The 13,041-nt window shown below is 40.7% G+C and overlaps 1 protein-coding gene across 4 annotated transcripts in view; it reads left to right on the forward strand.

The window, feature by feature from the left end:
- The window catches only part of COL4A4 (collagen type IV alpha 4 chain), a 146,156-nt gene that overhangs the window by 74,248 nt on the left and 58,867 nt on the right, over nt 1–13,041 (forward strand). For all 4 annotated transcript variants that reach the window (XM_043909826.1, XM_043909822.1, XM_043909825.1 and 1 more), the window contains exons 21-26: nt 1,356–1,445; nt 2,576–2,739; nt 8,035–8,107; nt 9,279–9,385; nt 10,314–10,497; nt 12,099–12,167. In XM_043909826.1, coding sequence (XP_043765761.1) covers nt 1,356–1,445; nt 2,576–2,739; nt 8,035–8,107; nt 9,279–9,385; nt 10,314–10,497; nt 12,099–12,167 — 687 coding nt within the window. The remainder of the gene's footprint in view (nt 1–1,355; nt 1,446–2,575; nt 2,740–8,034; nt 8,108–9,278; nt 9,386–10,313; nt 10,498–12,098; nt 12,168–13,041) is intronic.

Raw genomic sequence — 13,041 nt, forward strand, 5'->3', positions numbered from 1 at the left:
AATAATCTTTAGATATTTGATCCTTTGTTTAAAGTCTCTTTTTTCTCTGAAAGCTTCTAGGAATTTTTCTTTGTATTCAATGTCCTTAAATTTCACAGTGATTTACCTCAGTGTGGGTAAATTTGCAGGCACTCAGAGCAGTTTCAGTTGAACACATATCCCTCATTTCTGGAAAAATGTCTTGAAGTAGTTTTTTGAAAATATTCTGTGCTTTTTCCCTCTGCTTTCTATTTCTGGACTCAATATATTTGCCTGTTTCAGAATCAATCCTATACATCTCTTTTTCAAATCTTCACCTATTATCTTCATCTTTTTGTTTTTCCTAACACTTTCTGGTAGACTTCCTCAACTCCATATTCCAGCTCTGCTTCTGAATTTTTAAATTTCTGCTTTTATAACCATTTTTAAAAAAATTTCTGAGAATTTTCTTGTTGGTGTTGTTCTCTCTTAATGTGTCTTTTTGCAGCAGCTTGTTCATGTCTCAGGAGTGAAATGCCTTCCTTTGTCTGCTTTTTAAACTATATATTTTATTTTTTAAAGACTTTTTCTTACTGTATTGTCTGTTTTCTCTTATTTGAGGGAGTTTGTTTTTTCCTGCTGCAATTTTCAAAAAAGAGTTCTTAACTATTTAGCTGTTTCTTTGACCAGTCATTCTGTGTGGGGCCTCACTGTCATTCTGCTTCAGAGGTACCAATTCCTGAACTTCAGGAGAGATTTTTCAGTCAGCTGTGTTCTTTTTCTGCTTCCCCCACAACCTTCTTGGAGTTCAGCTTTTTAAAATCTGCTAAATCTTTTTACTATTTTTTGTTGTTGTTGTTTCCTTTCTCTTGTTTCTTTGTCTTAAAGAATTCTGTCTTATTATAATATTCTTCTACTGTCTGTTTGGAGAGAACAAGGAACTTACTGTTTGTAATTTAGCTGTCATCTTTGATCAGATGTCTCTGAATTTTTGCTTTTACAAACTCTGCTTTTTGCTTTCTTTATTAGGTAATTATTGATAATTGAATGGGAAAAAAATGATCTGTGCCATACACTGATTCTTACTTTATTTGTTTTGTTTTGGTATATTTGTTTGTTTTTTTATTCCCTACCTTACCCTGCAACCCACTAAATTAGGGCTGAGATTAGGCATGGATTTAATCAATGGTTATGGTACCAGAAGCTTGCTGTGACAACTGTATGGTCTATTTGTGTACACATTCTTATATCAGAGAGAAAGAATCTTAAGAAAGGAGTGGAAGAAAGAATGGGGGTAAGGGGATGATTGAAGTATGAGAGATACTTCTACTTGTTCAGTAGTAGATGTTCACAAAAATTGTGTAATTCTCTCTGCACTCCCCTATCCCACTGTGAAGTTGTATATTGTACTCTTGGGCAACCTGGACCACAAGGAATAAAAGGCAAGGTGGGTCCTCCAGGAAGACGAGGCTCCAAAGGAGAAAAAGGCAAGTATCCCTCCAAGTAGAATTTCTAGAAAAAAACAGCCTGTGGAGGGTTGGGAGGCATTATATGACATGTACAGTGTGGCCTTTCATTTAGGTTCTTTACTCCCTTTAGTTACCCCTGTGAGTACCTAACTCACTGTGCGCTTCTGACGTGATTGCTGCTAAGTCGCTTCAGTCCTGTCCGACTCTGTGCGACCCCATAGACAGCAGCCCACCAGGCTCCCCCGTCCCTGGGCAATTCTCCAGGCAAGAGTACTGGAGTGGGTTGCCGTTGCCTTCTCCGTGACGTGGTTAGACCTTGCCAAAAAGTCAAATCCATATTTTAGAGTATAAAGGAGACACTTATCTGCCATGAGATTTGTCTCAAAGTGGTGACTCTTTTCCATGAGATCCTCTCAATTCCTTGAAAAGAGCAGAGGTAGAACAGTTTTGATCTTCAATTTCAATTTCTCTCTGTGGGTCCCATCTTTCCTAGATGCACCGAATGCCTCTAGCTCTCTGTTTCTACACTCTAACTTGTTTGGTGCATTTTTGACCAACAGAGTCAGGCAGGTATGAGAGCTGAGCACTTTGATTTTCCTAAAGGCATTTTTTAGACTAAAAATCCTGATGAGTAGAAAATGCATTTAGTGAATTATCAGCTGTGATATGCAGTGCATTCAATAATCCTCTTTACATATTTTATTTGGATTCTTTAAATGTTCAAAGTTTATACTCTAACCAATTTTAGTTGCTTTTTTTCAGCAGGAACCAAATTAAGAGATTTTTTTTTAAAGTAGGATCCAAATAAGAGCTATCTAAACTTTTAAAAATAAGAAATTTTCTTATTTTCAAAGTTTCTGCAATAGAATTCAGCATTAGCTTTTCCTCTTGATTTTACCAGGATAAATTTTTTAAGACACAGAACACCCCATTGTCTAGAAACAATATGTCTACCCACACAGACCATAGCTACCTCCACATCATGCTCTGTATCCCTCCCCCATCACATGTTTTCAGTTGTCTGTGATAAGAATTGTGTGCATCAGACCCTTTTTGTTCTTATTCACACTATTGGTTTTGTATAGTAAGGACTTTATTGGGATTTCATTCAGGAAATATAACAAAGCTGCCTTTTATCCTCTGTCTAGGGAGCTCAGGGCTCTGTGCCTGCCAGCCTGGTCCCATGGGCCCACCAGGCCCTCCAGGGCCTCCTGGGAGGCAAGGAAGTAAAGGAGACTTGGGGCTCCCTGGGTGGCTTGGAGAAAAAGGTTCCCCAGGCCCTCCTGGTGCCGAAGGATCTCCAGGGCCACCGGTGAGTAACTTCCCAGTAATCTTTTAACAGAGTTATAATTCAGTTGTACCTCTCTCTAATTTATAGTGTGATATATATGTTTTTAATACATATATTGTAATATATATATATATTAGTATATATAATGTGATATATATGTTTTTATGTATTTTTAATTTATTTTTATTGAAGTATAGTTGAATTACAGTATATTATATGTTTTGAATCTATAAGTATATTAATGGCAAAAAATTGTCTCTGTCCTTTTATTCATCCCTTCATCATTCATTTGTTCAGTCAATTGTTTATTGAGCACCTACTATGTTCCAGGTGCTATTCCAGATACAGCAGGGACCAGAACATAATCTCTGCCCTCCTGGGGCCCCTTCTCTGTTGGGAGACTACACACGGTATGACAGATAGACAAGTGAATGTCCAGTATGGCAGATGGCAATAAAATCCATTGCCGTCTAGTGTGGTTTGAGTGTAGAGTGAGGGGCGGAGTAGCAGATGAAGTCAAAGAAATGGCTGGAGGTTAGGAGGGGTTAGAGAGCATAGGGTTTTGTAGAAGGGCTGGCTTAGAACTTGGACTCTGAATGCCATTGAGCAGCTGGTGGAGAATCTTAAGGAGGGATAAATCTGACATTGGTTTTGATAGTATCACACTGGTAGTTTTGTTAAGGACAGACCAGAGAGGATAAGAGAGGAAGTAGGAAGATTTAGCTGAGCAATTGCTCCAGTAATCCTGGTGAAATATAAAGGTGGACAGGTTTCCATATTAATGTTGGGTGTGGCAGGAGGAGATATATTTTGACCACAGATCCTACAGATTGGCTGTGAGACTAGACATCGGATATGGAAAGCAGAGAAGTAAAGGATGGAGCCAAGATGGGGGGACAACGTGAAGAGTAAGCATGGGGTACGAAAGGATGCAGAGCCATTGGGCACATTATAAGTTTGAGGCACCAGTTAGACAAGCAAGTGGAAGTGTTGAGTAGAAGCTGAGATGATTCAAGTGAAGGATCCAGGTGAGCGATCGGCCTGGAGCTATAAATATTGGCTCCGTCAGAGTTTACATGATGTTTTGTGCCAGAGGGTGGGTGAGATCTTGCCATGACTCTTTTGCTGACCATTCCAAGGAACCATTACAAGTGCGGTGGACTGAGGCTGTCCCTCGGAATAAGATCAACGTCCTCCAGGGCACTCCTCTGGAGGCTGGAGACAGCCTTTGTTACAGAGGCTTAATCTTGGGGTGGCCTGTGGCCCAACCATCAGCCCCAGTGCACTCTTTTCCATTTCCCTCAGGAAATCTTGGGAAATAAGATCCCAGTTTCAGAGCCTTAAGTGAAGGTTTTTGTTTCACTCTTCCCACACCCCGCTTGTCACACTAGCAAAGTCAGCTCAAGGAGAAGCTACATCCTTCATACACATATGTTGAGTGAATGTGGTTGTAATTACTAAGTATTTTGCATTTTATAGTCTGATTTCTTTAATTCAACAATTTTGCATAGTCATTTTTTTGTGTTGTTACTTAATCTTACCGAAGGTTTTATTGGCTCTAAAGTTGTTCTGCCTTCACACTGAGTTGCTTCTCAGAGCTAGCGTCTTGGCCTGTGAGTTACAGGTTCATCCAGGGTTATCCTGGCAAAAGTTTATGTAATTCAGTTGCTCCAGGGCTTACCTTTTTAATGTTTTTAAATTTTTAATTTGTAATGAAGTATAGTTCATTTACAATGTTGTATTAAACTGGCTGTATTTCTGATGTCTTTGTTCCGTGTATGCTTCTGTCCATATGACTTCTCTGTGTTAAATTCATCAAATTGGGATCACAGTTAGGGATCAGGTTCACACCATGGGGCACAGGAAAGGAAAGGAGGGGGCGAGGGACGGACAAAAGGACCCACAGACAGGGCACTCTCGCTCCTCCGTACGTCTCTCTTCTGCTGATCCCTGGCCCCAGCAGCCACAGGTTGGTGGCAAAGTACAACACAGAAAAGTAGGTTTACGTTCTCTGCCATTTTTTTTTCTGTAACTGGACCAAAGCTTTATATTCATTGCCTTAGCCTGAGAGCACTTCCTAGGATGGGAGTTTCCCACCAGGATGCTCAAGTGCAAGGCATGGGGCTTAGGAGCACGTGGACCAAGCTTCACACCCCAAACCTGACACTGGTGATCTCTGTGGCCTTCCTGGAAAATCTGTATCCCATCACCTGTCCTCCAGGGTTAGTAGGAATTCAGTTCAGCCATGCATTGAGAGCTGTCACACACCAGTGAACCGGATGACCAGGGTCACTGGCCCTGAGGAGCTGCAGGGCAAACCAAAGGCCAGAGACTGACAAGGGCTAAACCTCTGGCAGTTTTGGTTTCGTCCTCACAGTGTTTCTTTTTGCATTCTTCATGTGAGATCTGTGGCTGCCTTTGAGAAACTGGAAGTTCATTAACACAGGTCAATGTGTTCCCGCTGCTGCCACAAGCTAAGAGAGGAGGTTGTGAGAGGAGGTTGTGAGAGGAGGTCATGCCTGTGAGAGGAGGTTGGGGTGCCCTAGTCTCCACTATGCCCTTTTGCCTGCTTCTCAGAAGGGCATGGCCCCCTGATGGACATCTACAACTGAAGTCACTGTTTTGGCTGTGTATAAAATAACTGGTACATGCCTGGTGGAGAGGTCTTCTTTGTTGCTGCTGAGATTTTGTTGTTGTGTTAACACATGTGTTTAGTGCTCTCAGGTCTTAGGCTAACTCTCCATCCCAAGCCAGCTGGGAACCTCTGCCCTGGAAATTTTTTAAGTTCCACATTTGTTTCACTGGAATCCAAGGCTGTGAAGACAAGATGGTTTTGTTAACTATAGTGTCTTCTGTGCCCAGAATAATGCCTGGCAACTTGTAGGTTCTCAGTAAATCTCTTTATCAAAATCCAAACACAGTGCTGGTAATGTTTTTTTTCCCCTTACTAGCTCAACTAAGTCTCTGATCTGACTCTAATACTTAAAATTCTACACCGGCAGAGCATCAGAACTGTTTGTCCCAAGTCTCCAATGTGTTGGCTAATAAACTTCTCAGACTCCAGGGTGAATTTGATCTTCAGGGTGAGAGTGTAGGCCTTCTCTGGTGGCTCAGACAGTAAAGAATCTGCCTGCAATGCAGGAGACCTGGATTCGATTCCTGGGTCAGGAAGATTTCCCGGAGAAGGAAATGGCAACCCACTCCAATATTCTTGCCTGGAGAATCCCATGGACAGAGGAGCCTGATGGTCTACAGTCCATGGGGTTGCAAAGAGTCCATGGGCTTGCAAAAATAAACTGTTCAGACTCCCAGGGGTGAGTTTGATCTTTAGGGTACCCCGGTCTTATTTATTTAAGCATGCTACTGTCAATCTCTTTCTGGAGAGAAACTGGTTCATGTGCCCTGGGAATAGCTTTCTGTCTTGATAGTTCATGTACTAGAAGGGCATTTTCATTAACCAACTCTTAGATTGGATGCTGCCTGCCAGACACTTTGGCCAGTCTCATTGTTAACTTAAGACTTCGCATAGACAGTAAAAGTAAGAATTAAGACAACGAACACTTCACCTATATTCCCACCTTATGATTTCTAAAGCTCTTTTCTTATCTCATTTGGCTGTTTCTACAAAGAAATTTTTCCAGCTCTCCCTTCTGGACATCATTACATGCAGGATGGTGTCCTAGAATGAGATTTTGGGGCGTATTGAGTGGTGTGTGTAAAGCGATATTTTCTTTACACTAAGTGGCTCCTAACCGTTTGGTCCACTTTGATTTTGATACCTGTTGTGTACATTTTAGGCTGTTTCTTCTCTCACTGTTTGATGCTGCCATTGCGCTTATTTCCACTGGTACCTCTACTCCCCTTCATAGTTCACTGCTCCCAAATGGATAGAAACTAGGCAAAGATAATGAAGTCTGCTAGAACATGGTGTTAGGTTGTATGAAGATAAGACAAAGTAGCATCTGTATAAGCAAAGCAAATATTCCATTCAGTCATTTTTACTTCCTTCCAGATTCTTACCTATGTTTCTTGATTATTGAAGTCACTAGATAAGTGACCTTAAGCTATGTACAGTGTGCTTCTATAACTGTATTTACTGTAATGCTTGGTCATTCTAATATACCAAAAGTAGGATAAAAGATTTTTGAGATAGCTTAATATTTGATAATATGTAACGCTTACAAAACCATGACCCAAATAGTCCAGTCTCAGAGCAGTGTTGAGATCAAAAGATGATAAACCCATTGGCCAAAATTAGTTGTTTACTTGTCATAAAGTGGAAATACATTGATGACAGAAAGCGTTCTTATTTTGCCTTCTCTTGTTCATCAGTGTTCATCAGTATCACAGTTGTTTTCATCACTTTCATCCCTAACGTCTGCATTCAACTCTAGTGGCAGCTCTTTTTTTTAATTTTTAAATTTTTTGGCCACACCTCCAGCATGTGGGATCTTAGTTCTCTGACCAGGAATCGAACCGTCTGCATTGGAAGCAAAGTCTTAACCACTGGACCACCAGGGATGTCCCTGGTGGCTCAGATGGTAAAGAATTTTCCTGCAATGCTGAAGACCTGGGTTTGATCCTTGGGTTGGTTGGACACCACTGAGTGACTGACACTTTCACTTTCACCAGGGAGGTCCCTCTAGTGGCAGCTTTTGTAGTTACCTCCCCTACTTTTCCTCCCAATTGTACACTACAACACCCAAGATAGTCAAGTTTTTTTATTGTAAATTATTTTGTGATGCTTTTATTTTATGACTCCCAAAAAGTTGCACAGTCATACAGAGAGGTCCCACGAATCCTTCACCCAGCTTCCCCCAATGATATATTGCTGTTGTTTAGCCGCTAAGTAGTATCTGACTCTTTTGTGACCCCATGGACTGCAGCATACCAAGCTCCTGTCTATGGTATTTCACAGGTGAGACCACTAGAGTGGGTTGCCATTTCCTCCTCCAGGGAATCTTCTTGACCCAAGGATCGAACCTCTGTCTCTTGCATTGGCAGGCAGATTCTTTACCACTGAGCCACCAGAGAAGCCCCCAGTGATAGCTTATCTAAACAGAGTACATTGCCAAAACCAAGAAACTGGCAGTGACTTCTGTTGACCCCAGCGCAGACTTTATTCAGATTCCACCAGTTTTACATGCAGTTCAAGAACCTCGATTTTGTAAGGCGGGGAGGAAAGAGAATGATACCAGTAGTGCCAAACTAGAATCTAGAACAGGTGATTTAGAAGGAAAGAGGAGGTAGGTTAGGTGTGTACAAATAATTTTTGACTCATCACAGTTAAACTGACTTCTTTTTCTTTTCACCAAGGGAAAACCTGGTGCCTCAGGACTACCTGGCAGCAAAGGAGAAAAAGGTGACATGGTTGTATCAAGAGTGAAAGGTGAGCATAATCAATCACTCTGCTCCCTGCCACTTTATGAATGATGTATGAACCATTCTTTCGCATTAATTTTCCCTGTGACCTAAGGTCAATTCTGTAATTTGATTTGAGATTGTTGAGTTTGCTTAAACATATTCCCTGCCCTTCAGAGTCGTGTGAATGTTGAGCCTAAATTCTCTGTTTCTTATCTGAAAACACAAACACTCGTTTAGTCACATACTCAAATCCTTTGTTGTGAACTGGGTTTGATTGAAACAAGACCTCCTTTGACTTGCCCAGGGTTTATTCACTGCATTGTAGTATCTTGTATTAATCAAGAATGTTTGGGGGGACTTCCCTGGTGGTCCAGTGGTTAAAACTTCACCTCCCAATGCAGGGGATGCCAGTTTGATCCCTGGTTGGGGAACTAAGATCCCACATACTGCAGGGCAACTGAGTCTGAACGCTGCAACAAACATGACCCAACAAAGTCAAATAAATATTTTTTTAAAAAAGAATGTTTTGGTTGTAAGTGACAGAAACCCAGCTTGAAGTAGTGTTTTTAGAGAAGTTATTTGTTGACTTACCTAAGAAAAATTTGAAAGGTTAGATGTATGATTTGCACTGGGACGCCTGCATTGGGAGGCTGTCTCAGCATCTTGTATCTTTCACTGTGCCCTCTGCATTTTCTCCCCATCTGGTTTTCTCTGGGCTATGGGTATGTGCCCGTAGGTCCTCCAAGTTCACAACCAGAGGTGAAAGAGAGCTCTACTTCTTTTTGCTCCAGTTAGGAAAAAAAGTCCAGGAAGGATTGGATTAGCCTGGGGCACATGCTCAACCATGGACCATTTCCCCATTCACTATAGCCAAGGCATGGGTACCAAGTTTGGCATCACACAAGCTGAGGAAGATGCCGTAGCGATTGGCACCTCCACGCACAACCTCTTTGTCAGAATGAGAAAAGAAATGCTTCTCTAATAAGAGAATCAGCGGGTTTGGCCACTGTCAATCTCCCCTCTGATTTTGTGTGATTGTCTGTGCGTGACTTTAAGTCAGCTGAGACACTCAGAGGAATCTCTACCTGCCCATGCAGAGTCAAGGTCATTGCCTTTATTTTTTTTTTAGTCCTTTGTTTCCTTTCACCTTTGCTCACTGCTGAGAAGGACTTAAATTTTTTGGCCTTTGTTCCCAGGACACAAAGGAGAAAGAGGGCCTGATGGGCCCCCTGGACTTCCAGGGCAGCAGGGACAACACGGTCGAGATGGATATGCTGGAGAAAAGGGGGATACAGGGCCGCCTGTATGTATAATTCTCCTGCTGTAGAGTTTCACTCATACGGTCACAAAGCATCCCAGTTTAAAAAGCTGAACTCAGTATAGTGTCAGCGTGCTGTAAATCAGAGTCACCTTTGATTCACTGCCACAAAAAGATGGTTGTTATAAAGATATGGCATATTGCAGATGGTCTAAAATCCTGAGTGGTGGTTCATCACGGCAAGACGTTCTGTCTCTAGTCTTTGTATTATTTTCACGGTGTTTATTTCCTTCTGGGGCCCTTGTCTCTGTGAAGCCCCCACTGGTTTCAGGATGTTCAGTTGACTCTGTGGGGTGGAGGATACACACAGGTCCTGAGAATTACCTTCAGTCCTGGTCCCTGATGGAGGAGCACGTGAGGCAAAGTAGCAAACAAGAAAGGAGAAACTAGTGCAGATCTACTGGATAGACATATTGGCTAATGCAGGGTCCAGCGAATAATTGACATTTCTGCATTTTTCAAACATGTTTTGGATGGAGAGCACGTGTAGCTAATGAAATTCATAAGAAAAGACTATAAGACATAATGTAGGGGATATGGGTTCGATCCCTTGTCAGGAAACTAAGATCCCACATGCCTCGGGGCCAAAAAACCAAAACAGGAAACAGAAGCAATGTTGTAACCAATTCAATAAAGACGTTAAAAATGGCCCACATCAAAAAATCTTTAAAAATAAAAGATGTAACACACATAACTTTCTGTATTTGAGGCATAACACACACACCTGAAGAACGTATACTGTATTTGTCTGTAAAAAATCTAGGTTAAACATTTTAAATCACACTTGCTATTAAGTAACTTCTGGAATCACTGGCTTTCTGCATGCGTTTTTGTAGCCTACGATGACAATGATAGCTTTGTGTTCATGGCCTTTCAAAGACTGATGATTGACTTGTGATGCAAATATTCCCAGGGTGATCATGAAGATGCAGCCCCAGGTGATAAAGGGCCTCCTGGACCGCCGGGCCCCCCTGGCAGAGCAGGACCTAGGGGGCCCCCAGGCCTGGGATTTCCTGGCCCTCCAGGAGAGAGAGGGCAACCAGGAGCTCCAGGCTACCCAGGCAACAGGGGTCCTGATGGTCGGAAGGGTCAGAAAGGTAACTTTGAATGTTCTTGTGGCAGAATGTCAGGTGCAATTATGGAAACTAAAGTGAGCCTCTCTTCTGAGCAGAGATATTACAGCTGTGGCAGAACCTCTAAAATAAAATTCCTACAAGTTGCTGTTTAAACCTTGAATGTTGTCAAACAAATAAAAGCATTACAGCACAATCAATATTTAAAACAAGTCTTTAAAATGCTCAGCTGTCTTTGCTGTTTTACTGGTTTGGCAAATTGCCTTTCATTCATTTCTCCATATCACTGTGGACAATCTGACTCTTAAAATTACATATGTGTATATATTAAAAATCTCTCTTTTTTACAGTGTTTCAAGATAATTTGTTGTATTTTAGTTAAAAAACACCAACATTTCATTTTAAAATACAGCATTGCCCATGAAAACCCATTTGTAAGCATTCTAGGGAGAAAAAAAATGGTCTTTTAAATATATTTGACAGTTATTTGAATTCCAAACAATAAAGTGATTTGTAGTTTTATAGCTGAAAACTTTTAAAAACTTGGAAAAAGATTTATTTAAGATTTTGTAATATGTACATGTAACTTGGGTTACATAGTTAATTGTGGGATTTTATAATATATCTTTGGTTTTTGTTTTGATGACATAAAAAAACAAATAACTCAAAATTTGATATGGATTAAGATTATGGTTTGTGACCATCAAAATCATCTAGCATGATTTTTATTCATGTGGTTCATTTTTTATTTGACAGCATTTAGTGTAATACATTAGGAGATGTAATTTCTATTAAAAGGGGAACATTGCGTTTTAAAGGAGACGAGAACTCAGAGGCACAACTTTGAAGTTTTTTTTTCACTAAATAAAATGAGAGATGACAAAAACCACATTGCAGAGTCATTAGGAAAACAAGAGAGAGAGAATATATTTGAAACGTGGCAGGCCCTCAATAAGTGGCATTTTTTTTATTAATCTCTCTCCCAGTCTCTTTTTCTCGGGCATAATTCCCCTACATCCAGATCCAAATCTTGGAATCTTAGTGTTGGATGCTTACTACTGTTTCATGATTTATCAGAGCTTCTGACTCCACTGTATTAGGCATCCATGGACCTATAAGTTTATTATTTTCTATAGATTATTAATTAAAATATTTCTTAGAATCAACATTTTCCTTATTCCCCTTCTGTTTATTACTGTTCTGACAGTTGAAGTTCAGATTTCAGGTTAGATCCTCTGTAAATTCAAAATAAAAGTAATTCAAGTGACGTTATGAAGAGTTGACTCATTGGAAAAGACCCTGATGCTGGGAGGGATTGGGGGCAGGAGGAGAAGGGGACAACAGAGGATGAGATGGTTGGATGGCATCACCAAATTGATAGACATGAGTTTGAGTAAACTCCAGGAGTTGGTGATGGACAGGGAGGCCTGGCGTGCTGCGATTCATGGGGTCGCAAAGAGTCGGACACGACTGAGCAACTGAACTGAACTGATGATGGCCAAGGGTCTTCTTCTTTTGAATTTCACATTTTCTATATGAAAAAGCATTTTGATTAAGCTGTTATTGAGACTTGCATAGATCTATCAATTATATGAATGTCACTTTTTTTTTCTTTTTCATTCCAGGTGACACAATTCCTTGTAACGTAACATACCCTGGGAGGCCAGGCCCTCCAGGTTTTGATGGTCCTCCAGGTACGATCAAGGAGAAATTCCTGTCATACACATTCTCAAAGTAAAAGAACCTGCAAGACAGATAAACCAATAGCAAATCCTCAGGGAGTTCTTCAGGCTATTTCTACCCTGATTGTAAAGTTTTGAGAGACTCTGGGGAAACAGGATTTATAGACATTACCCCTAAGTCCCCAGTCTACCAAACACACTCTGAATAATATTTCTGTGCAGCAAAATTTACCTTGATTTGATCACGTGTCAGCAAAACTGACTGCCCTTTTAACACAAAAACTGAACATTTTAAAACTTTATCTTTTCTTTACCTCTTCCCCCAATAGTGAAAAAGTTGCTTACTAATTTTAAGTTTTACTCTATTCTGCTGTCCAAAAGACCCAGATTTCTGACTAGAGACATTCTGAAAAATGCCCACACATCTACACCCCTGACTACACTTTTATACAATCATGTCACTTGATTCAATCACTTATTTATAGCTGAATTTAACCCAAAATTTATATAAGGGATTGTTTTTCCTAGTTCTTTTTTACTGAGTGGGCCAGAAAGTTCATAACATCTTATAGAAAAACCTGAACAAACTTTTTGGCCAACCCAATATTCATTCAGAGTTCACTTAAATTGATCCATTAAGTACTAGCATGGCCACTAGAGGTCACCTTTTTGTTCTACGTCACTACAGAAATTATTTAAAGGTTGAATGATGAATGACCTTCTCTTGCCCTCTTTAACCGCTAGCTTTCATCCCAATATGTTGTGTAACAACCTCCAAATTGCAGTGGGCTTAATAAATCATATTTATTTTCTCTTGTATGGGTCTGTAGTTGGTTGACCTTAGATGGTCTCTGTTGACTTGGTCCCTGGCTCCAGGTCAGGTGAG

Source organism: Cervus elaphus, chromosome 8, assembly GCF_910594005.1.
Source record: "Cervus elaphus chromosome 8, mCerEla1.1, whole genome shotgun sequence".
Taxonomy (NCBI): domain Eukaryota; kingdom Metazoa; phylum Chordata; class Mammalia; order Artiodactyla; family Cervidae; genus Cervus; species Cervus elaphus.